This window comes from Pantherophis guttatus, chromosome 14, assembly GCF_059756535.1.
Source record: "Pantherophis guttatus breed Tessera chromosome 14, ASM5975653v1, whole genome shotgun sequence".
In the NCBI taxonomy this organism is placed as follows: Eukaryota; Metazoa; Chordata; class Lepidosauria; order Squamata; family Colubridae; genus Pantherophis; species Pantherophis guttatus.
This window is the reverse complement of record NC_142076.1, coordinates 19,139,237-19,163,256: the sequence shown is the minus strand read 5'-3', so window position 1 is coordinate 19,163,256 and position 24,020 is coordinate 19,139,237. Positions and strand designations below refer to the sequence as shown.

The 24,020-nt window shown below is 48.1% G+C and overlaps 1 protein-coding gene across 1 annotated transcript; it reads left to right on the top strand.

The window, feature by feature from the left end:
• Positions 1 to 5,667: 5,667 nt before the first annotated feature.
• SLC29A4 (solute carrier family 29 member 4) lies at positions 5,668 to 23,317 on the top strand. The gene is made up of 11 exons (XM_034436579.3): positions 5,668 to 5,824; positions 9,177 to 9,352; positions 11,580 to 11,711; positions 12,622 to 12,735; positions 13,427 to 13,555; positions 14,420 to 14,494; positions 15,591 to 15,856; positions 18,381 to 18,516; positions 19,271 to 19,458; positions 20,734 to 20,974; positions 22,101 to 23,317. The coding sequence occupies exons 2-11, from the start codon at positions 9,187 to 9,189 to the stop codon at positions 22,241 to 22,243; spliced, it is 1,590 nt and encodes a 529-aa protein (XP_034292470.2). The 5' UTR covers positions 5,668 to 5,824; positions 9,177 to 9,186; the 3' UTR covers positions 22,244 to 23,317.
• The last annotated feature ends 703 nt before the right edge of the window (positions 23,318 to 24,020 follow it).

Genomic DNA, 24,020 nt, shown 5'->3' with positions numbered 1-24,020 from the left:
TCTGGTGTTGTTTCTAGCCTAATCTTTATTGCCCTGCTTACAGAAACTGCCTCTCTGGTTAACCCTTATTACATTGTAACAGCTAAGGCGAAGCGCCCATCGACGTGAGTGATGTTGAGTTGGCCACGTCCACATGGTCACATGACCACCGAGCCACGCCTACCCAGCTGGTCATTAGGGCAGAGAACCAGTTCTTCCAGCTACCAAAACTGACATCTGGCTTTAAAAAAGGTGATACCCCCCCTTTTTTCCCCCCATATTTATAAGCCTCCGACCACATCCATCCAAAAGTCGTTAATGCAATGGGATTCCTTCAGCCAAACCAATTCATTTAAAAGCAAAACAAAAAAAACCCAATGAGGTTAGCAACTTAAAAGAAAACGAAGAGGGAGCTAGCCAATAAAAGATTTGGCTTGGATGGATATTTTTCCTCTGAAATGAGAGGGTAAATTTCTCTTCTCATCCGCCCTGTCCCAGAATGCAAATATGAAGGCGCCTTTAATGCCGCCATCTAATGATGAATAATATTTTAATTCATCTGTGCCTTTCATGTCCGTGCTTCCTCTGTTTAATTCAACAAGATGTGCATGGAATTATATTCTCGTCTCCTTGTGTCTGTGATATCGCTGCAAAGATTGGTTGGGTCAAGAGAGGACAACTGACCCAAGGTCAGCCAATGAGGCCCATCATCAGTGGAGATGATGGAGATCTAACTCTGGAGATCTAACTCTGGAGATCTAACTCTGAATCTCCCCCCCTCTAGCCCTAATATAGGGAGCCCTCGAGTTACGACCACAATGGAGCCCAAAATTTTTGGGAGACCGTTAAGTGAGTTTTGCCCCGTTTTATGACGAGAAGGGTGATATAATAAATTGTATATAATAAAATAACCCCCACCCCAGCGACAACACATCACACGAGGCATTTAATGGGCTCCATCCCACTCCGGGTTCCCCAGGCCTGCTGGCACAACCAGGTCTTCAGCGCCTTCCGGAAGAGTGTTAGAGTAGGGGCCATTCTAATTTCTGTGGGGGGATGATGTTCCAGAAAGAGGGGCCCACCCCCAGTTCTCCTGAACCGGCCTGAACCACTTAAATACCATGCCTCCCCGCTCTAATGGGTCGGGTAGATGTGACCGGAAAGAGATGGTCCCTCAGATCACCTGGAGTTCTGCCCCAGCTACGGACCCCAAAGAACGCAGCACACACAAAGTCCGTTCAAACCTTAGTTTACTGAATAAACCAGTCTTTTACAACAACGGCTGTTAATTAATTGCATTAACAGCCGCCAAGAATTCAAAGAATAAAAACTGAAAGCTTACTGTGATTGGCAGAATGCCCAGAAGCAATTTGCAGGAAGCTGATAAGATCAGCAAGACAAGACACGAAGGTCTGTGAATGAAGTTGTTCCCTGCAAATTGCTTCAGTTGGCGTTCCTCCTTAAATAGGCTAAGGGAGTGGCCAATTAGCCCCAAGCCTTACTCTCGAGGAGACCTCCTCCTGAGGAGCCACTCCTGCTTTTTGGCAGCTCTGCGCGGCCGTGCATCGAGAAGAGGCTCCTCCTCTTCGTCCTCTTCACTTAAAGGAGCTTCTGGAGGATCTGAAGGCCCTGGTTGAATCCCCGCCTCTGGCACCACATCTTCTCCAGCCTCCTCACTGTCCGAGTTGAGTGCCAACTGCACAGGCTGCTGGCACAGCACCACACCAGCCTCCTCGCTGTCGGAATCAGCTACTAGCTGCACAGGCCACGTACGGGCCACAACACCTGATCCCAAGCCACGAAGGGCTTTAAAGGTGACAAGCAGCACCTTGAGTTGCACCCAGGAGCCAATCGGCAGCCCACGCAGCTCCCGCAGGAGAGGTCTGCACGCAGCTCCGCACAGGGGGGTCTGCACGAAACCATGCGGGCCGCTGCATTTTGCACCAATGAGTGATCTCGCTTGGGAGAAAGGCGGCCGCCTGCCAAGGAGGAAACCGTCTTGAGTTATGCACCAGGTTGGCCCTCGCTTCTGTCTCGACGGTGACATGAGCACCCACGGTCTCTCTCTCTCTCTCTCTCTCTCTCTCTCTCTCTCTCTCTCTCTCTCTCTGCATTGTTGCCATGACAACCGTGGATGGTCTCTCCGAAAGCATCCTCCTGCTTGTTATCGCCAGCGCAAGGCTGGTGTCCTGAGCGGAGGAGGAGGAGGAGGAGGAGACAGCCTAATAGAGCTTAACTTAATCAGGGCGAGGATAAATTAGGTTTCCATCCCTCATGAGCCAGATGGCAACTAACGGTTAGGGCCGGGAGCCGAGTTAGAATTAGAATTGGGCACAGGGTTTGTTTGCAAGAGGTTCTCCCAACCTCGACCTCCCCCCCATCCTCAGAAGAACAAAAAGAGGGGTTTTGAAAAACAAAATCAGATTTTTTTTTTCAGGAATTCCATGAATGCTCAGGCTTGTTGGCACGAGACACAGGTTGTTTTGCTGTGCCATTTCCTTTTTTTTTTTAATTTGATTTATATGCCGCCCTTCTCCGGAGACTCAGGGCGGCTTACAATGTGCTCAGCAATAGCCTTCATACTTTCGTATATTTATACAAAGTCAGCTTATTTATACAAAGTCAGCTTATTGCCCCCACAAACTGGGTCCTCATTTAACCTACCTTAGAAAGGATGGAAGGCTGAGTCAAACTTGAGCCTTGGCGAGATTCGAACCAGCAGAAATTGCAGGCAGCTGTGTTAATAACAGGGTGCGTAGACCACTGTACTATCAAGGCTCTTTCCTTGCCTCATTGGCAGTTTTTTTTTTTTTTGGCATTTTCTGGGGGGGGGAGGCGGGGGGTAGCAGGGACTGCTTGCATACTTATTTAATTTATTTATTTATTGGTTCGATTTATATGCCGCCCTTCTCCGGAGACTCAGGGAGGCTTACAATGCGTTAAGCAATAATCTTCATACTTTTGTATGTATCTGCTTAGTAGGGTTTTGGCCCCGCCAAGCGGTGTTCTTTTTTATACAAAGTCAGTTTATTTGCCCCCACAAACCAGCTCCTCATTTTACCTACCTCGAAAGGATGGAAGGCTGAGTCAAACCTTGAGCCTGGTGAGATTTGAACTCGCAGTAATTGCAGGCAGCTGGTGCTATTTAACAGCACTTTAGTCTGCTGCGCCACCAAGGCTCTTTTTATTCATTGATATTTTTTTCTCCCTCTTTGAGGGGGGATTTTAGGATTGCAAATAGGCATCTTTGTGACTTGTGGGGTTCTGGGTGTTCCCTGAGGTTGGTCATTTTTTTTTTTTGCAGATGTTTCATTATCCAACCAGGTAACGTCATCAGTGCCAGAAGGGAGTTTGCAGAGAGGAGGAGGAAGAGGAGGAGGGGTCCTTGATGCTCTCTGAGTTAGGCTGTTTTCTTGCAGACGTTTCATGACCCAACTAGAGAACATTATCAGTGCTAGAAGAAAGTGAGGTTTGCAGAGAGGAGGAGGAAGAAGAGGAAGAGCAAGGAAGAAGGAGAAGGAGAAGGAGAAGGAGAAGGAGAAGGAGAAGGAGAAGAAGAAGAAGAAGAAGAAGAAGAAGAAGAAGAAGAAGAAGAAGAAGAAGAAGAGGAAGAGGAAGAGGAAGAGGAAGAAGGAGAAGGAGAAGGAGAAGGAGAAGGAGAAGGAGAAGGAGAAGGAGAAGGAGAAGGAGAAGGAGAAGGAGAAGGAGAAGGAGAAGGAGAAGACCGTAGGGCCCTTGGCTCTCTGAATTTGGTTGTTTTCTTGCAGGCATTTCATGACCCAACTAGAGAACATTATCAGTGCTAGAAGAGAGTGGGGTTTGCAGAGAGGAGGAGGAAGAGGAAGGAAGGAAGGAAGGAAGGAAGAAGAAGAAGAGGAAGAAGAAGAGGAAGAAGAAGAAGGAGAAGGAGAAGGAGAAGGAGAAGGAGAAGGAGAAGGAGAAGGAGAAGACCGTAGGGCCCTTGGCTCTCTGAATTTGGTTGTTTTCTTGCAGGCATTTCATGACCCAGCTAGGCAACATCATCAGTGCTAGAAGGGCGTGAGTTTTGCTCTCTATTTATATACTACAGTAGCAGTTTGCCCTGTCAACCATTCGAAGTTATGAAAACTGTCTGAAAAAAACCTGACCTACAACCACTCCTCGCACACCTACAAACATCGCCGCATCCTTATAAGTCAAAATTCGGGTGCTTGGCATGTATTGAGGATGGTTGCGGCCTCTTGGGGGGTGGGGTGTCAGCTGATCCCCGTTCCCAACCTTCCCCGAGGATTTGCTTAATGACCGCTGTTCGATTCCCTGGCAACAAAAGGTCGTTAAAATCAGACCTGTCTCCCTTCACAACCGGCTTTGCTTAACAACGGGAATTCCGGTCCCGATGGCGGTCGCAAGTCGAGGACGACCTGTGGCTGCTTTGTTCAAAAGGCTTCCACCTCCTTCACCGTGGCTCTTTTGCCCAAACCCTCCATTTCGTGGCTTTTCTCCTCCATCGGCTGCTGCTACATGCTCCCTCCCTCCCTCCCTCCCTCCCTCTCCCCGTTGGAGCAGGGAAGGCAGCCCGGTCTTATCAATCCCCGTAAATTCATTTCCTGCCTTGCCTTTTGCCAGCTCTGCCGAGAGCAGCAGATGTGGCTTCTGTTTGTTGGACCACAACAGTGCCTGTTGCCCAACTGATTATATCTGCCACAAGGAGGTTGGTGTGTGTGTGTGCAAAGAAACCATCACCAGGCCAACAGGAGGAGGAAAGACGGATATTCTGCTTGCAAATTTGGAAGGTGTTTTTTTAAAAAGGGGGGGGTGGGAGAGAGAAAGAGAAACAGGGAGGGAGAGAGAGAGAAAAAGACGGGGGAGGGAGGGAGAGAGAAAGAGAGAGAGAGAAAGAGAGGGAGGGAGGGAGGGAGAGAGAAAGAGAGAGAGAGAGAGAAAGAGAGAGAAAGAGAGGGAGGGAGGGAGAGGGAGAGAGAGAAAGAGAGAGGGGGAGGGAGGGAGAGAGAAAGAGAGAGAAAGAGAGGGAGGGAGGGAAGGAGAGAAAGAGAGAGAGGGAGAGAGAAAGAGAGAGAGAGGGAGGGAGGGAGAGAGAAAGAGAGAGAGAAAGAGAGGGAGGAAGGGAGAGAGAAAGAGAGTGAGTGAGTGTGAAAGACAGAGAGAGGGGGGGGAGAGATAGTGTGGGAGGGAGAGAAAGGGAGAGAGGGAGAGAGAGAAAGAGAAAGAGAGGGAGGGAGGGAGAGAGAAACAGAGAGAGAGAGTGTGAAAGAGAGAGAGGGGGGGAGAGATAGGGTGGGAGGGAGAAAAAGGGAGAGAGACAGAGAAAGAGAGAGAGAGAGAAGCGATTCTCCCAGGCTCAGCGAAGCAGCCAACGAGGAAAGGCGAGAACGAGAAAGCGGGTCGGAAGAGGACAAGAGAAAAGCGGGAGGGAGTGAGGGAGAGAGAAAGAGAGAGAGGGAGGGAGGGAGAGAGAAAGAGAGAGAGTGTGTGAAAGAGAGAGGGGGGGAGAGAGGGGGAGAGATAGGGTGGGAGGGAGAGAAAGAGAGAGAGGGAGGGAGAGAGACAGAGAAAGAGAGAGAGAGAAGCGATTCTCCCAGGCTCAGCGAAGCAGCCAAGGAGGAAAGGCGAGAACGAGAAAGCGGGTCGGAAGAGGACAAGAGAAAAGCGGGAGGGAGGGAGGGGAGGAGAGCAGGGGGCCCTCCCCAGAAGGAGCGCGCCTGGAGCAGCCGAGGGGCGCCCATGGAAAGCGGCCCGGGGCAGGCGAGGGTGAAAGAGCCCGGGCGGCGGTGAAAAAGGAGCGGACGGCGCTGCGGCAGCAGGCAGGAACAAACGCCGGAGCCGGGAGCCAGCAGTCCGGGTAGAGGTGAGCCCGAGCCGGCCGCCGTGGGGGCAGAGAAGGGGGGGGAGAAAAGGAAGGGAGACGCGGACGCGGAGGGGCGCTGGGCGCGCAAACCTGTTGGCGCCGCATCCTATGGGGAAGGGTCTCTGGCCTTTGTATCCCACGGAGTGGGGGGGGGAAACAAAGGGAGGGAAGGAGGGTCTGTTGGAGTGGCGGGACGGGGGTCGGGAGACCCTCAAACTAGAACATCCCCCCCACACCTCCATATGCAAGAAGCCTGGGTAGGTGGCCTTTCCCCCTTTTTGGAGAAACCCACCCGAGACCCCTTGGCGGAGGTTCCTCCACCCCTGAGCTTCACCCCCCCCTCCTTTCTCAGCCTGCCTGCCTGCCTGACTTCTCCAAGCTGCTGCTGGCACCCCTCAGAAAAATGTCTGGATCCTTCTGGTTGGTCATTTAGGGAGTTGGGAGTCTAAGCTGGCACAGGGCAATAGGGTGGAGGGGGGGGGAGACACCTGTCAGTGGGTCCCTCCTTCCCTGGGTTGCCTTCAGGGATCTGGAGACAGATCTGATTGGGTTGCACTGGGAAGAAACTTCCTAAATCCAGCTTTTAGGATCCCCCATCTCAATCCGGGCCCTACTGTTCCATCAAGGAGACCTTTGAGAAACAAACGACCCCGTTTATTAGATGGAGCCCAAGAGATCTGTACCGGTGGCCAAGGCAACTGACACACTGATTCTGGACAAGATTGATGAAATGGGGGTGAAGAAACATCTATCCTCCTTTCTCTGCGTCTGGATAAGGATGGCAGAAGGACAGCCAACCCAGGCACTTTTTCACATGTTCTACAGGACGGGGCAGGAGGAGCCCCGGAATTTAGATCAGAGTAACTCAACTTCAGGAATGTTTAAGAGGTGGGCTCCTTGGAGCTCTCTGAGCTTTGGTTGTTTTCTTGCAGACATTTCATGGCCCAACTAGGTAATTTCATCAGTGACAGAAGGGAATGGGGTTTGCAGGGAAGAGGAGGAAGAGGAGAAGGAGGAGGAAAGGGAAAAGGAGGAGAAGGGAGGAAAAGGTTAGGGAGAGAAGGGGAGGAAGAGGAGGAGGACAGGAGGAAGAAAAGGAGAGGAGGAGGAGGGGAGATAGAGGACTGTAGGGTCCTTGGTCCTCTCGGAGCTGGGTTATTTCATGACCCAGCTAGGTAAAATCATTGGTGCTAGAAGTGAATAGGGTTTGTGGAGAGGAGGAAGAGGAGGAGGAGGAGGAGGAAGAGGAGGAGGAGGAGGAGGAGGAGGAGGAGAAAGAAGAAGAAGAAGAAGAAGAAGAAGAAGAAGAAGAAGAAGAAGAAGAAGAAGAAGAAGAAGAAGAAGAAGAAGAAGAAGAAGAAGAAGAAGAAGAAGAAGAAGAAGAAGGGCATTTATAGATCAAGAGGGAGGGGGAGGAAGAAGAGAGGGAGGAGAAGGAGAAGGAGGAGAAGGAGAAGGACAGTGGGATCCTTGGTCTTCTCTGAGCTTGGTTGTTTTTCTTGCTTTTCACGACCCAACTGGGTAACTTCATCAGTGATAGGAGGGAGCTGGGTTTGCAATGTGGAGGAGGAGGAGGAGGAGGAGGAGGATGGGATCCTTGTTGGTGCTCTCCGAGCTTGGTTGTTTTTCTTGCAGATGTTTCATTACCCAACTCCATAACCTCATCATTGATAGAAGGGAGGGAGGTTTCAAGGGAAGCAGAGGAGGAGGAGGAGGAGAAGTGTGGGGTGCTTGGTGTTCTCTCATGTGTGTGTGTGTGTTTTTTTTTTTTTTCTCACCGGCTAAAAAGAGTTAACATAAGGTTAATTAAGCACAACTTCACCCCTCTAACAATACCAGCTGCAGGTCTTCCCAATAGCAGCTCAAACTTTAAAGAAAAGGATCTCCTTCCCAGAAAAGAGAACAACATCAAAGGACGCCTAGTCGGCTACAAAAAAAATAAAAAATAAAAAAAATGGAGTTTGAATTTTCAGCTGGATATACCTTGCCATATTTTCCCCCTGAGCAAGGGAGGGGAGAAGCCTGTTTGTTTTCCCCCTCTGCAGATAAAAAAAGAGGGCTGTGAAATAAGAGAATACGAATGCACTGCTCCCTATTGTCAGCCCCGAGAAATTAAGAACCGTGCTCAGATGTTATTCCAGGAAATCGGTCGAGCGCCGAGCTTATCAATGTGTGCAAATTTGCATGTAGGAAAAAAAAAAACGGAAGGGTTGGGCTGGTTACTGCTGGGGTCAGAGAAGGAAAATACGGTTCTTCCACAGTCAGATTCTGACTTTTGGACATCTGGTGGACTAGAATCTTGTTTAGACTCTTTTGTTGTTGTTAGTCGCGAAGTCGTGTCCGACTCTTCGTGACCCCATGGACAACGTTCCTCCAAGCCTTCCTGTCCTCTACCATCCTCTGGAGTCCATTTAAGCTCACGCTGACTGCTTCAGTGGCTCCATCCAGCCACCTCATTCTCTGTCGTCCCTTTCTTCTTTTGCCCTCCATCGTCCCCAGCATTATTAGGCTCTTCTCCAGTGGGTCCTTCCTTCTCATTAGGTGGCCAAAGTATTTGAGCTTCCTCTTCAGGATCTGGCCTTCTAAGAAGCAGTCGGGGTTGATCTCCTCTAGGACCGACTGGTTAGATCGTCTTGCAGTCCAAGGGACTCGCAGGAGTCTTCTCCAGCACCAGAGTTCAAGGGCCTCCATTCTTTGGCCTTCTCAGCCTTCCTTATGGTCCAACTTTCCCAGCCATCCATTGCAACTGGGAAAACCAGTTAGACGCTTTGGCGGTTAACAAAAAGAGGTAAAATCCGGCTAGGAGGTGTTGCTTCTGAAGACACATTTCCAGGGCAAGTATAAGTTTGGCCAGGAATAGCAAGGAAGATAAAAAAAAAAAAAAATGGGAGAAAGCAAAATACAGGAAGTCCTAGACTGACGACCGCAATTGAGCCCAAAATTTCTGCCACTAAGTGAGACAGTTGTTAAGGGAGGTTGGTTAAGAGAATTTTGAATTCTATTCTATTCTATTAATTCCCCATTCAATACAATCATGACTAAGAACTCTGGGAGTTGAAGTCTAGAACATGTTGAGATTGGAGAAGACCAGTTTAAGTAATCCCATTCAGGCAAAATTCCAATTATTGAATGCTTGAATGGAAGAATTGATTTGATAACGGATGGAGGTTTTGAAGTCTCTTGTGTCCTACAAGAACCATCCTTCTCTGGTGCTTTGAACTTCCAATAGCTGAAAGATTACTAGCTTCACCCAGGAATACTTGCCTTCAAAAAGTATTCCAGAATAAGTGTGCAATTCTGATGACCCACCAAGACATGCATGGAGATGGGGTTCTTTTCTTCCAACGTCTAGGTCAACAGCCATGGGTTCCGTGGGAGGAAACCACCATGTCAAGGAGGGAAGTCCAGTGGTGACACCTGAAGGGAACATCGTGATGAGCTTCAGCTTTGACAGCTACCAGCTGGAAGAAGAAGAGCTGCAGGAGAAGACAGGTCATACCAAAGGAGTCCTCACCTTCATGGAACCAGGTAAGAGTTGAAGAGATGGCTTGGGACCTCTCCAGATGTAGCTCCCATGGAGAATAGTGCTTTTTTGAGATAGCAACTAAACGTCCTTCGATGTTTTTGTGTTTTGTGGTTCTCTTCTCTTACATGGCCATCTATCCCGACCTGAAGGACCTATGGATGGACTCAGTGGTGGAATTCAATTATTTTATTACTGGTTCTGTGGGTATGCCTTGGTGGGCATCGTGTGGGTTGGTGGCCATGGCTTGGTAGGCGTGGCAAGGAAAGGATACTGCAAAATCTCCATTCCCACCCCACTCCTGGGGGAAGGATACTGCAAAATCCCCATTCCCTCCCCACTCCAGGGGAAGGATACTGCAAAAATCTCCATTCCCTCCCCACTCCAGGGGAAGGATATTGCAAAATCTCCATTCCCACCCCACTCTGGGGCCAGCCAGAAGTGGTATTTGCTAGTTCTCCAAACTACTCAAAATTTCCGCTACCAGTTCTCCAGAACCTGTCAGAACCTGCTGGATTTCACCCCTGGATGGACTTCTGTTTGGGTTTCCAGGGTGATTCTCATTCAACCTGGCTTCCATGTTCATAAAGTTCTCTTATTGACCATTGAGCTTCTCACGTTCAATCAGTGGTGGGTTCCTCCCGGTTCGGTCCGGTTCAGCCGAGCCGGTAGCGGTGACAATATGACATCACCGAACCAGTTCTCCCCCCTGCCCTCCCTCCCCCCCACCCACCCCCCCGCGTTATTCTTACCTTTTATTTGGTCCCACCCCCAATCTATTGCTGCCTCCTGAGTCCCAGCTGAGGACTAGAGGGAAAAAAATTGTTTAAACTCTTGCCGCGGGGCTTCAAAGGGCCGCCCTACAGCTGATCAGTGTTAAAAGCAAACAAATGAGTCGGGTCGTAAGTGCAAGGACTGGTCGTAAGTGCGAGGACCTTCCAGAAATGACTCTGACCAGCTAGCCATGCCCACCTAGTCACATGACCTCCAAGCCACACCCACAAAATAAGCCACGCCCACAGAACCGGTAGTAAAAAAAATTAGAACCCACCCCTGCGTTCAATGGAAGGTTTGGATCTCTTCTAGTTTGTTCTGGGGAAATCCTTTTCCTTTTCTTTTTCCGCTTGCCTTTGGTTAGAGCTCTAGCGACGGTTGGGATTAAGGGTTTGAAAAGCATAGGGTTGCATTGACCGGCGATGTTTGTGAACCTGGTTTTCAGTTCTTTGGATTTGAGGAGTGAATCCTGAGCTTTGTGACCAATCCTCAAACTGACTCCGAAAGTGAAGGAGAGGAGTTGGCAAGGCCTCCCTCTCCAGGACCCTCCTCTCTGGCAATGCCTCAGGTGTCTTCCGAAGGAGAAGAGATAGGCCAGGAGCCAGGCACTTCCGAGCAGCCGCAGTTAGACAGCGACGGAGATAAGTCTTGGCTGGATCCCCGACAGCGTCAGAAAGACAAGCGCGCGCAGCAGAGGAGGAGGCGTGCCAGAGATTAAGCTGAGTCACTGGACTACACCCCACAGGGGATAAAAGGGGGTGTGGTGGCCATTCAGGCTTTGTGACGGACAAAACGGAAAGCTAGCAAGTCATTCTGCAATTCTGGAACTTTGTTATATGCTCTGCTTGGATTGATTTTTTGGACTGGACTTGGTTATTCTTTGGCTTTTGTGGACTTCGATGTTTTCGGTCGAAGGAGATAAACCTCCCTTTGTAAGTAAAGACTGTTGGCAAGCAGCCACTGGGTTGCTGCCAATTCTGTTATCAGAGGAAATTCTTGTCTGCTGGTTTATTTTAACTCTTGGTCGACTGCTGGTGTGCGTGTGTGAGACGGAGACAGAACATGCTGCAATGCATAGCCAGAACCGAGAATCATGAGCCAAAACCCCTAAGTTCAACTTTTGACTCCCTGAACTGCCTCCCATCATTGACCGTCCCACTCCATGACCAATCAGATTCAAGCAAGATGTTTTCAGAATAGTCACTTCAAGCATAGGTTGGTAGGCAGCTGCCTTCTTCTCCCAGCCGGGTGACCTTGAGGCAGCTTCTCAGGGAGATACAGCAGTTACTTTCGCTTTCCCCCAAACATTCCCCCTCTTCATCCTCGCCTCCCCAGAGTTCACGACAGACCGCGTGGTAGTGAAGCACAAGTAAGCATAAAGTGGCAGCTGACACTTAGTTTCACTTAGCGACCGCTTCGTTTAACTTGTTACTTTTCTGTCTTTTTTTATGGGCTTAGTCTGTGAAAACCCTGATCCTCAAGATCGTTACCATGGAATCTACTTTGCCATGCTTCTAGCGGGTGTTGGTTTTCTTTTGCCTTACAACAGCTTTATCACAGATGTTGATTACCTTCATCACAAATACCCAGGTAGGTGTCTTTTTTTTCCCTATTCCAAAGTTCTCCGAAACTTTTGAAAGTCTTTTGTGGAATAAATAAATAAATATGACAAGATAAATTTATTATTGAATTATTGAGAAAGCATCTTGCTCTTTTTCCTCTTCATATGTTTCCAGTTTTTATTGAACCTGCCCAAAGAACACCAAAAATCTTCACTGCATACTTTTCCTTCCCTTCTTATTTTTTTTTTAAATTAAATTTATATGCCTATCTCTGTTCCTCCTTTTTTTTTCATCTGTTTACACCTCCCACCAAGCCGGATTGTGAATTTTCTTGGTTTTGGTTTAGCGTTGTGTGCAGGGGTGAAATGCTCCCGGTTCGGACTGGTTCGGACCGGATCGCCCAATTCGGTAGCGATGGCGGGGGGTGGTTCAGAGAACCGGTAGCAAAAATCCCTGCACCCCCCCCCATGCCCAGCTGAGCCTCTACGGCCGAAAAAATGCTTTTAAAAGTAAAAAAGTAAAAAAAAAAAAAAGCCTCTGATGATCGTGCAGCTCAACTGGGATCGTCAGAGGCTTTTAAAAGCATTTTTTTCCTGCAACCTCTTCGGCCGAAAAGGTGGTAGAAAAAAAATGCCTTTAAAAACCTCTGACGATCCCAGCTGAGTTGCCTGATCGTCAGAGGCTTTTAAAAGCATTTTTTTTTTCTGCAACCTCTTAAGGTTGTAGAAAAAATGCTTTTAAAAGTTTTTTTAAAAAAAGTTGGCCACATCCACCCAGTCACATTACCCCCACCCCACCACCAACCACAGAACCGGTACTAACAAATTTTACATTTCACCACTGGTCTTGTGTGAACTCAATCAATTCAGCAACACCTTTGTGAAGCAAGGCCCCGGTTTAACATGGCGTACGAGCCAAAATTTTGTGTCTTTCTGCAGGGACTTCGATTGTGTTTGACATGAGCCTGACCTACATTTTAGTAGCCTTGGTTGCGGTCCTTCTCAACAACGTCCTGGTCGAAATGCTGAGTCTTCACACCAGGATCACTGTAGGTATGTTCAGAATCTTTTTGTCTTCTCCGTCTCACTTCTTGGTTTCTGCTCTTCACCAGGGAAGTTGTAGCCAGGGTTAGAACCTTCTGTATGTCTTCTCTTCTCCATGTCTTCCTCCAAAGTTTCAGTCAGAAGTTCAAGACGGAAGCCTTAGAGATGTTACCTGAATATTAAAGGTAAAGGTGAAGGTTCCCCTTGCACATAGGTGCTAGTTGTTCCCGACTCTAGGGGGCGGTGCTCATCTCTGTTTCAAAGCCGAAGAGCCAGCGCTGTCCGAAGACGTCTCTGTGGTCATGTGGCCGGCATGACTCAATGCCAAAGGCGCATGGAACGCTCTTACCTTCCCACCAAAGGTGGTCCCTATTTTTCTACTTGCATTTTTTAGATGCTTTTGAACTGCTAGGTTGGCAGAAGCTGGGACAAGTCACGGGAGCTCACCCCGTTTACGCGGCACTAGGGATTCGAACTGCTGAACTGCTGACTTTTTGATCGACAAGCTCAGTGTCTTAGTCACTGAGCCACCATGTCCCTATGACCTGAATATATATATATATATATAATATATATAACCTGAATATTTCTTGCTCTCAACGATCTCCATGCTGGAGAATTTATATGCCGGAAGTTAAACATCTGGCATTTGTAGCATCCTTGTCTTTCTTTCATGGCATGCTTCTTTTGTTCATTTCAGGGTATCTCTTTGCTTTGGGTCCTCTTCTCTTTGTGAGCATGTGTGATGTCTGGCTTGATCTCTTCTCCCAGCACCAAGCTTATGCAGTCAATCTTATGGCGGTAGGCGTGGTGGCCTTTGGTTGCACAGGTATGTGTGGGAATGGGAGCGGGAAACTTTCCCAGCCAGTCTAGGAACAAGGGTGTCCTTGGTTGACATTCATGAACGACGTTGTCATTGTTGACCAAAAAGGAGTCAGGAAGGTGGTGGAGAAGAAGTCCCTTATGATAGATGACATCTAATAAATCGAACTCTAGAATATAATAGAATAACAAAGTTGGAAGGGACCTTGGAGGTCTTCTAGTCCAACCTCCTGCTTAGGCAGGAAACCCTGCATCACTTCAGACAAATGGTTATTCAATCTCTTCTTAAAAACTTCCAGTGTTGGAGCATTCACAACTTCTGGAGGCAAGTCGTTCCACTGATTCATTGTTCTCACTGTCAGGAAATTTCTCCTTAGTTCTAAGTTGCTTCTCTCCTTGATGAGTTTCCACCAACTGCTTCTTGTCCTGCCTTCAGGTGCTATGGAGAATAGCTTGACTCCCTCTTCTTTGGGGCAGCCCCTGAGATATTGGAAGACTGCTATCATGTCTCCCCTAGTCCTTCTTTTCATTAAACTAGACATACCCACTTCCTGCAACCGTTCTTCATATATGTTTTATCCTCCAGTCCCCTAATCGTCTTGGTTGCTCTTCTCTGCACTCTTTCTAGAGTCCACATCTTTTTTTTTACATCGTGGCGACCAAAACTGGATGCCGTATTCCAAGTGTGGCCTTACCAAGGCCTTATAAAGTAGTATTAACACTTCACGTGATCTTGATTCTTTCCCTCTGTTTATGCAGCCTAGAACCGTGTTGGCTTTTTTGGCAGCTGCTGACTCATATTTAAATCTAGTACTTAGACGTCGTAACTCTCCTTCTCTCTTGCTTGCTGAAGTCTCTCTCCCCTTTTAAGTGCAGCAATCCAGTTTCTATGGTTACACCGGGATGCTGCCGAAGCGGTACACTCAAGGAGTGATGACGGGAGAAAGTGAGTATTAGCTTAAACCTGTTCACTGAAGTCTGAAGGAGAGGTAGCAAGAGATCTGCCTCTTCAATAATTCATTCTCGTTTCTGGCACTTAAAAATAGGGGCGTTCTTGATTCATCCCATTGTCCCAAAGGTGTTTTTTTTTTTTTCAACAGGCAACTGGACTTTCTGGTTTTTCTCTGGAGATGTTTCGTTTCTCATCCAATAAGGTTCTGGAGAGCTTCAGAGATGAAGAAGCTTCTTGGATGAGAAGCAAAATGTCGTCAATGAAAAACCAGGAACTCACACCCATAATTCTATGCGCCCTGCCCCCGCGCATGTGTGCGTGACCCCCCGCTCCTGGCACGTGATGGCATGGTAGGCCTGTTTTGCCTCTAGAGTCTTTCTAGGAGTCTGGGGAGGGTGAAAATGACTCCCCCCCCCGGGAGGCCCTCCAGAGGCCAGAAACGGCCCATTTGCCAACTTCCAGTGGGACTGGAAGGCCTGTTTTTCTCCCCCCACCAGCCTCCAGAGCCTTTCTAGGAGTCTGGGGAGGGCGAAAACGGCCTTCCTCACCCCCCTGGAGGCCTCCGGAGGCCGAAAATGGCCCGTTTGCCAACTTCTGGTCCCACCAGAAGTTGGCAAATGGGCTGTTTCCAGCCTCCGGGAGCAGGGGGGAGGCCGTTTTCACCCTCCCCAGACTCCTAGAAAGGCTCTGGAGGCTGGGGGGAGAGAAAAATGGGCCTTCCCCACCACCACCCCCGAGGTCCTCCGGAGGCAGGAAACAGCCTGTTTCCCTACTTCTGGTGGGCCCAGAAGGCCCGAAAATCAGCTGGCCAGCACGTGCATGCGTGCCGGAGCTGAGCTTGCATGCCCACCAATATGGCTACACGTGCCACCTGTGGCACGCGTGCCATAGATTCGCCATCACGGCTCTATACAATCCCCCTCCCATTTTCCCACAGTAGAATTTGTGGCAGGCCTGAAGCCTGAAGGCTCAAAGGTAGAAAGATGGCTTCCAGGTCTGACTCAAAGCCTTCCCAAACTCTACTAATGCCATTGTCCACGTGGTGGTCTTAGTGTTAAGACCCAAACTCAACTCCATCTCTTCCTTCCAGGCACTGCTGGGGTCATCATCTCCTTGAGTCGCATCTTCACCAAGCTTCTTCTGTCTGATGAGAAGGAGAACACCATGATCTTCTTTTGCATCTCCATTATACTGGAGCTCTCTTGCTTTGTCCTCCACCTCGTGGTGAAACAAACCTACTTTGTGAGGTATTACACCTCCCGATCCCAGGCCGGGGCCTCTGAGTTGAAAGGGCCGATGGACAACGGCATCAGATACAGAGTCCACCATGACGTCACAGCAGAAGACATCCGATTTGTAAGTTGTAGCCAGAAATGATCTGTGCTCTTTCTTGAGTTTTTGCATTTTTTGAGACAGTTTTCACTAACCTCCTGGGTATCTTTCTGGAAATATTAGGGTTATAGTTTTGAGAATTGGCTCCTTACTCGACATATTGGGAAGATGGATATAAAGTAGTATGAATCGAAATAGCTTATATGCCCCTCCAAGATCACATTGATCAAATATGACAGCAAAAGTAACATAATATTCCTTTCTTTTCTCTTTTCCTTCTTTCCTTCCTCCCTCCCTCCCTCTCCTTGCTTTCCTTCCTTGCTTTCCTTCCTTCCTTTCCTTCCTTCCTTTCCTTCCTTCCTCCCTTCTTTTCCTTGCTTTCTTTTCTCTTTTCCTTCCTTCTCTTTTTCCTCCCTCCCTCCCTCCCTCCCTTCCTTCATCACTGCTGGAAAACCTCACTATCCCCAGCATCACCTTTAACAATAAAACATAAACCAAGATGCAATTGCACAAATATTGAAAAGTAAGCCTACATAGATTGTAAATCTGGTATCCTCCCTCCCTCCCTCCCTTCCTTCATCCCTCCCTCCCTCCCCCTTCCTTCCTTGCTTCAACCCTCCCTCCCTCCTTCCTTCCTCCTTCCTTCCTTCCTTCCTTCCTTCCTTTATCCCTCCCTCCCTCCTTTCCTTCCTTCATCCCTCTCTCCCTCCTTCCTTCCTTCAACCCTCCCTCCCTCCTTCAACCCTCCCTCCCTCCTTCCTTCCTTCCTTCATCCATCCCTCCCTCCCTCCTTCCTTCCTTCATCCCTCCCTCCCTCCTTCCTTCCTTCAACCCTCCCTCCCTCATTCCTTCATCCCTCCCTCCCTCCCTTCCTTCCTTCATCCCTCCCTCCCTCCCCCTCTCCCTCCTTCCTTCCTTCAACCCTCCCTCCCTCCCCCTCTCCCTCCTTCCTTCCTTCAACCCTCCCTCCCTCCCTACTTCCTTCCTTCAACCTTCCTTCCTTCCTTCCTTCCTTCCTTCCTTCCTCCCTTCCTTCCTTCCTTCCTTCCTTCCTTCCTTCCTTCCTTCCTTCCTTCCTTCCTTCCTTCCTTCCTCACTGCTCACCACTCCCAGCATCACCATTAACATAAACCAACATGCAATTGCACAAATATTGAAAAGTAAGCCTACGTAAAGATTGTAAACCCAGGATCTAAGGATTGGTTGAAGGAGAGAAATGGTGACCTCTCCTGGTGGACGAAGTTAATTCAAATGAGATCACAGGGACAGAAAGTCCACCTTCAAAGTGGCAGGGAAGATGAAGATACATTAGATGCGATCAGAGGGCTTTAGAGTTCTTTTGGGGGATTTCGGCCTCCCCTTTTTGCACAAGAGATGGTTCTCCGAGGAATGAATAATCAAAAGAACTACCAGTTTTGTGTCTTGGTTAAAACGTTGAGTGCAATTAAGGAGATGTAGATTCAAATCCACTTTCAGCTGCTGGTTCTTCTTTCTGCTCATCTCATCTCACAAGGTTGGGTTGTAGAAAAAAAATGAGAAGCCACGTATATCATTTGAGCTCCCAGATATATAAGTGAATGATTGGATGGATGGATGGATGGGTGGATGGATGGATGGATGGATGGATGGAATGGATGGAATGGAAAGGATGGAATGAATGAATGAATGAATGAATGAATGAATGAATGAGTGAGTGAGTGAATGAATGAATGAATGAATGATGAGTCTATCTGTGCCAGGAGAGATTCACACTGTTGTGCCCCCGCCCCCCCCCCAAGCGGCCAGCAGAGCTGGCAGCAGAGTCAGACAGTGAGGAGGTTGGGGAGGAACGTGGGCCAGTCCTGGAGTCTGGGGAAGGCTTGGACGAGGGCTCTGAGTCGGAGGCAGAGAGGGGGCCAAGGCCATTTGATAGTTCTTTGCTGGCTCTGGAGTCTCCGGAGTCTGACATCAGTGAGGCAGAAGAACAGCATCAGCTTGTTCCTAGAGCTGCCAGAAGACAGGAACAATTAAGAAAACAGGGTCGACTTGGGAGTAAGGCTTGGAGATGATCAGCCTCTCCCCTAAGACATAAAAGAGAAGCGAACGGGATGTGAGCAGGAAGCAATTTAGTTCATCTGGTTGGTAAAAGCTTTGGGAAAGCTCTGTTTGACTCTGTGCTAAGTTTGGCCTTGCCCTGCGTGTGGCAATTAGTTCTCTGGCAGCATTCCAAGGGAGATAAGGTGGGTGTTTGTAAACACTCCCTTGAAAGACTGTTTGAGAAGCCTTTCGGACTGGGAATGACAGTAATTCACAGCCGTATGAATTAAAGAGGTTTTCCAGGACTAAGATTGTGCTGTATACTTTCTAAGGAAGCCTGGGTCAGAACACACTCAGAATTGGCATGTTGGCTAAAATGATTGTAGAGATCCTCCATGTTAAAAGCAGTGTACCTCCAACTATTACATCATCGTCATCATCATTGCAACCTCCTCCTCATCCATTGAGCTATGCTGGGGGTTCTTGCCAGTTGACGTTGGTGGTTGCTATTTCTCTGTCCTTTCGCTCCAAGGAGAATCGGCTGCCCAGACAAAATGCGTCTCCTCCCGACACCTTTGGAGATGCAGATGAGCTGGCTGCAAGTGGCACCTACGTTAGATTTGACGTCCCTCAACCTGAAATAAAAAGGAGTTGGCCAAGCTTCAGAGGTAACTATAGCAGAGCCTCAAGAGGGGAAAGGCCAAAGGTTGATGATGGTTTTTAAAAGCTTGTTTTTGTACATTTGGTCCTTTTTTTTTTTTTTACAATTGCTTTTTTTAGGGGCAGGAAAGGAGGAAAAGAGGGAGGGAGGGAGGGAGGGAGGAAGGAAAGGAAGGAAGGAAGGAAGGAAGGAAGGAAGGAAGGAAAAATAAGAAAGAGAAAGGAAGGAAGAAGGAAAAGAGAAGAAAGAAAAAAGAGAAAGGAAAGAAGAAGAAGGGAAAGAAGAAAGAAAGAAAGAAAGAGGAAGAAGGGAAAAAAGAAAGAAATAGAAAGAAAGAAAGAAGAAAAAGGGAGAAAGAAAGAAGAGAGAAAAAGAAAAAGGAAAGAGAAAGAAAGGAAGAAGAAGAAGGAAGGGGAGAGGGAGGGAGAAAGAAAGAAAGAAAAAGAAAGAAAGAAAAAAGGAAAGAAAGAAAGAAAGAGGAAGAAAGGAAAAAAGAAAAAGAAAGAAGAAAAAGGGAGAAAGAAGAGAGAAAAAGAAAAAGAAGGAAAGAGAAAGAAAGGAAGGAAGAAGAAGAAGAAGGAAGAAAGGGGAGAGGGAGGGAGGGAGAAAGAAAGAAAGAAAAAGGAAGAAAGGAAGGAAAGAAAGAAAGAGAAAGAAAGAAAGAAGAAAGAAAGAAAGAAAGAAAGGAGGACGAAGGCGACAAGCCAGGATGAAAAGCATTTTTTGTGGCCTAACCGCTTTGTTTCTCTGGATTCCGACAGACATGATGCTCCATCGCTCCATCGTCTCTCGCCTGATCTGGACCTACATGCTTTCCATCGCCGTGACTTACTTCATCACGCTGTGCCTCTTCCCTGGGCTGGAATCGGAGATCCGGAACTGCACTTTGGGGGAATGGCTGCCCATCCTCATCATGGCCGTCTTCAACCTTTCCGATTTCGTGGGCAAGGTAACCAACCCTCTTGGCCAGGATCCTCAAGCAGATGGAGAACCCCAAATTTGCAAGGGTGTGTGTGTGTGTGTGTCACAGGGTCAGAGGTGCCATTCCTCCTCTGGGATTGGGGACAGCCGAGATCTGGGATATGTACCCTTTGCCAGAGGGTTTTCTGATGGGGTCACAGGATGAGCAGAAATGAAGCAAGCAGGGAGGTCAGATCAAAGGAGGGGATGATGACAAGTATCTCTTTGATGTGTCCTCCTCTCCCTTTGTGTCTCTGACCCTCATTTTTCTCTCCACCCCACCCCAGCCCTGAGTTTCATCTTGCATTCCAGGCAGAAATCCGAGCTGTTCTTGTGGGGAAAAAAGACTTTGAAACTAGGGGAAAAAAAGTTGCTTGAAAATAGATCGATGGCCACCTCCAAAGTTGGCAGGTTCAGAAGAAGTTTCCACTAATAAATCCCAGGTGGGATTCTTAACCTCTGCCTGTGTTTGACAGGGGCAGAGAATCCCGTGTCTTCCGGTTAAACAAGCCTCCCTGCCCTGTGGCAGTCTACCTGTGAACCCCAGATAGTTGGCTTTGCCTTCGCGTGGGAGAAAGGCTCTGCTAACCTGTTGTGGCCCGCCAGTGGCCAGCGGATCTGGCAGCAGATTCGGACAGTGAGGAGGTTGGGGAGGAACCTGGGCCAGTCCTGGAGTCTGGGGAAGACTCTGACGAGGGCTCTGCATCGGAGGCAGAGAGGGAGCCAGGGCCGTCTGACAGTTGTCAGCTGCCTTCAGAGTCGGACATCAGTGAGGCAGAAGAACAGCTGGATCCTGTTCCCAGTGTGCGCATGCACAGAGTTGCCAGACGAAGGGAACAACTAAAGAACAAGGGTCGACTCAGGAGTAAGGCCACAGGTGGACGATGAAGGGCCTCTCCCAGAGGGAATAAAAGAGGAGCGAAAGGGGAGTGGAGTTTGCAGGAGACAATTAGTTCATTCCTGCATTCTTCCCAAGTATTGCGGCGTCTGAAAGATATCGGCCTGGCCACTCTCCAAGCCTGATAAAGGTCGATAGTTGTGAACTATCTTGAAAGACGGTGGGAGAGGAAAGACTTTGCTGCAGAGGAACTCACTGTAAATTAAATAAAAGGGATTTTTGTCGGGACAAGGAATCTGCTTGGTGCTGCTGGGGAAGCCGAGGTCAAAACTCTACCTAAAACAGATCCAGGAAGTCTCTTAATGTTTCTCTTGTGGATTCCGCAGATTTGTAAGAATTCGGTTCTCCTTTTTCCGCATTTCCCAGATTTTGGCGGCGTTGCCTTATGACTGGAGGGGAGCCCACCTCCTTCTCTGCTCCTGCCTGCGAGTGGTCTTCATCCCTCTGTTTATCCTCTGCGTCTACCCCAACGGGAAGCCCACTTTTAGCCACCCGGCCTGGCCCTGCATCTTCTCGCTCCTGATGGGCATCACCAACGGCTACTTCGGCAGCGTCCCCATGATCCTGGCGGCCGGGAAAGTGAGCCCCGAGCAGCGGGAATTGGCAGGTTAGTTAAAGCAACTATTTTGCATGCCTCCCCCCCAAGAATTGTGAGACGCTGTTGTCAGAAAAGAAGGCCGGAAGGAGTTTTTAGTTCAGAGGGGACAATGTTGGCACCTCTGCCACTTAATTAATTCTTTCAGTAGAACAAGTACCGTGTAGAGCAGGGCTTCTCAACTTTAAGACGTCTGGACTTCCGACTCCCAGAATTCCCCAGCCAGCATGAGGAATTCTGGGTACTGAAATCTGCCCACCTTAAAGGTTCCTAAGTTGAGAACGAGGGTTGTAGAGAATCTCTATTTTGCTATCATCTCTCTCTCTCTCATTCTCTATATCTATATTATCTTTCTCATTTTCTATTTCTATCTATTATCTCTTTCTTGGATTCTCTGTATCTACGTATCATCTATTCTCTTTCTCTGTAACTAACATCTATTATCTATCATATATCATAATTCATCATATATATACTGTATATTCATCTCTCTCTCATATTTCTCTATCTAACTTTCTATCTATCTATACATCCATCCATCCATCTATATCCATATCTATCTATCCATCATCTATCTATATCCATATCTATCTATCTATCTATCTATCTATCTATCTATCTATCTATCTATCTATCTATCTTATATGTATCTCCATAATTATCTATCATCTATCTATCTATCATCATCTATCTATCTTTCATTTTCTTATATCCCTCTCATCCATCATCTATCCATCTATCTCCATAATTATCTATTTATCCATCTATCTCCATAATTATCTATCTATCTATCTATCTATCTATCTATCTATCTATCTATCTATCTATCTATCTATCTATCTATCTATCATCTTTCATTTTCTTATATCCGTCTCATCCATCATCTATCCATCATTTATCTATATCTATCCATCCCTGTTGAGGAGAAAAACTATTAAAATAAATTATGTGTGCGGTCATCCCTCAAACGATGACATCATGTGCATCATGACATCATCCTGCAAAGGATGTCTGTTGTCTAATTTGCGTACTTTGTAGGATGATGTCACTGCCCTCCCTCCCCCCCGGGACATCCCTTGCCCTTTTCCGATGGAGACTCAAGAGTCGTAACCCTCTCCTCTCCGTTTCTCGCTCCCAGGTAACACCATGACGGTGTCCTACATGACAGGGCTGACACTGGGCTCCGTGGTAGCCTACTCTGCCTACAGCCTGATCAGCACTTCTCCAAGTTCCTGTCTCTACCCAGGGAACTACACTGCCTCGGTCCTCGATGGGAACTGACCAGACCATCAGTGGAGCGCTTGACGTCTAGGCACGGCCAGGCAAGATGGCGGGGTAGGGGGAAAGAGAGCCTGTGACTCGATGCCCCCCTGCAGGCACAGCCCTAGATCCTTCAGGATCCGCATGGAAAAATCCAAGCCACATCTTTACCCAATGACCATGTGTAGGATACCCATATACCCATACTCGCGTGGGTATGACCCTTCTACGCAGGTTGCGTCGTTCCTGTTCGTTCCAGCCAGATTTGAGCAGGACGTTTCTTTTCTCCAGTGGATCATTGCGTGTCCCCTACAGCTATCCCTAGCAGCTCTCAAATCCATCGGTCAGAATAGCATCTTGCCCATGTCATGAAAGAGACATCCTTTAGCTGTCTCTTCCTTACCGTATTTTTCGGAGTGTAAGACGCAGCTTAATCTTTGGGGAGGAAAATAGGAAAAAAAATAAATCTGCCTACCAGGGATTCATTTAGTCTGGTCAGCTTCAGCACATTCATTTGCTAGTTTTTTTATCCCCTGCTTGGGGATAAAAAAAACAGCTTCTGCACAGCTGAGAGGAAGCAGCAATGAGAAAAGCAGGCAAAGCACGGGGGAGATCCCTTCACTCGGCTAGCGCTTAGTTAGGGCTGAAAAAAAGCTTCTAAAGTACAGCTGAGAGTCGGAGCAAAGCATAGAGATCCCTTCATTCGGCTAGCGCCTAGTTAGGGCTGAAAAAAGCTTCTAAAGAACAGCTGAGAGTCGGAGCAAAGCATGGAGATCCCTTCACTCAGCTAGCGCCTAGTTAGGGCTGAAAAAAGCTTCTAAAGAACAGCTGAGAGTCGGAGCAAAGCATGGAGATCCCTTCACTCGGCTAGCGCCTAGTTAGGGCTGAAAAAAAGCTTCTAAAGCACAGCTGAGAGTCGGAGCAAAGCATGGAGATCCCTTCACTCGGCTAGCGTCTAGTTAGGGCTGAAAAAAGCTTCTAAAGAACAGCTGAGAGTCGGAGCAAAGCATGGAGATCCCTTCACTCGGCTAGCATCACGTTAAAGCACAGCGGAGAGTTGAGGGAGCAGGCAAAGATGGGAAGATCGCTCGTTAGTGCCTCATTAGCGCCTCGTTAGGACTGAAAAAAGGCTTCAGAAAAAGCTACATTCTGAGTATAAGACGCACCCAAATTTTCAATCTCTTTTGGGGGGGGAAGGTGCATCTTATACTCTGAAAAATACGGTAGTTTTTGGTGTGTTTTTTTAAAGACAGCTGCTCCGTCAACATTTGGAAGGCACAAGTCCGTCTCCCGTGAAAAGGTGAATTCCCAGATTTTGAGACAGGCTGAGGTAGAGGGATTTTTGCACAGGGCCCGCTGGGGTTTTAGGGTGCAAAGGAGAAAAAACGGGGTGAAAAACGTTTTTGGAGGTCGAATCATGGCAACCGGAATTGATTTTCCTTGTTCGTTTGACATGTTTCGCCGCTCCGCCAAGCAGCTGTAATCAGTCGTAGCAAGTTACCGGTAGTCCTTGAATTACGACCTCAATGGAGCCCAAACGTTCCGTTCCCAAGCGAGACATTTGTCAAGTGAATTTTGCCCCGTTTTAAGTGTATCATGGCAGTGGATAACCTGGTTGTTAAGTGAATCTGGCTTCCCTATTGACTTTCCTCAACAGAAGGTCACAAAAAAGGAAATCATGTGACCCCCGGGATGCAACGGTCATAAATATAAGTCAATTGCCAAGCGTCCGGATTTTGATCACCTGAACGTGGGGACGCTGCAATGGACATTAGTGTGAAAAATGGTCACAAGTCAC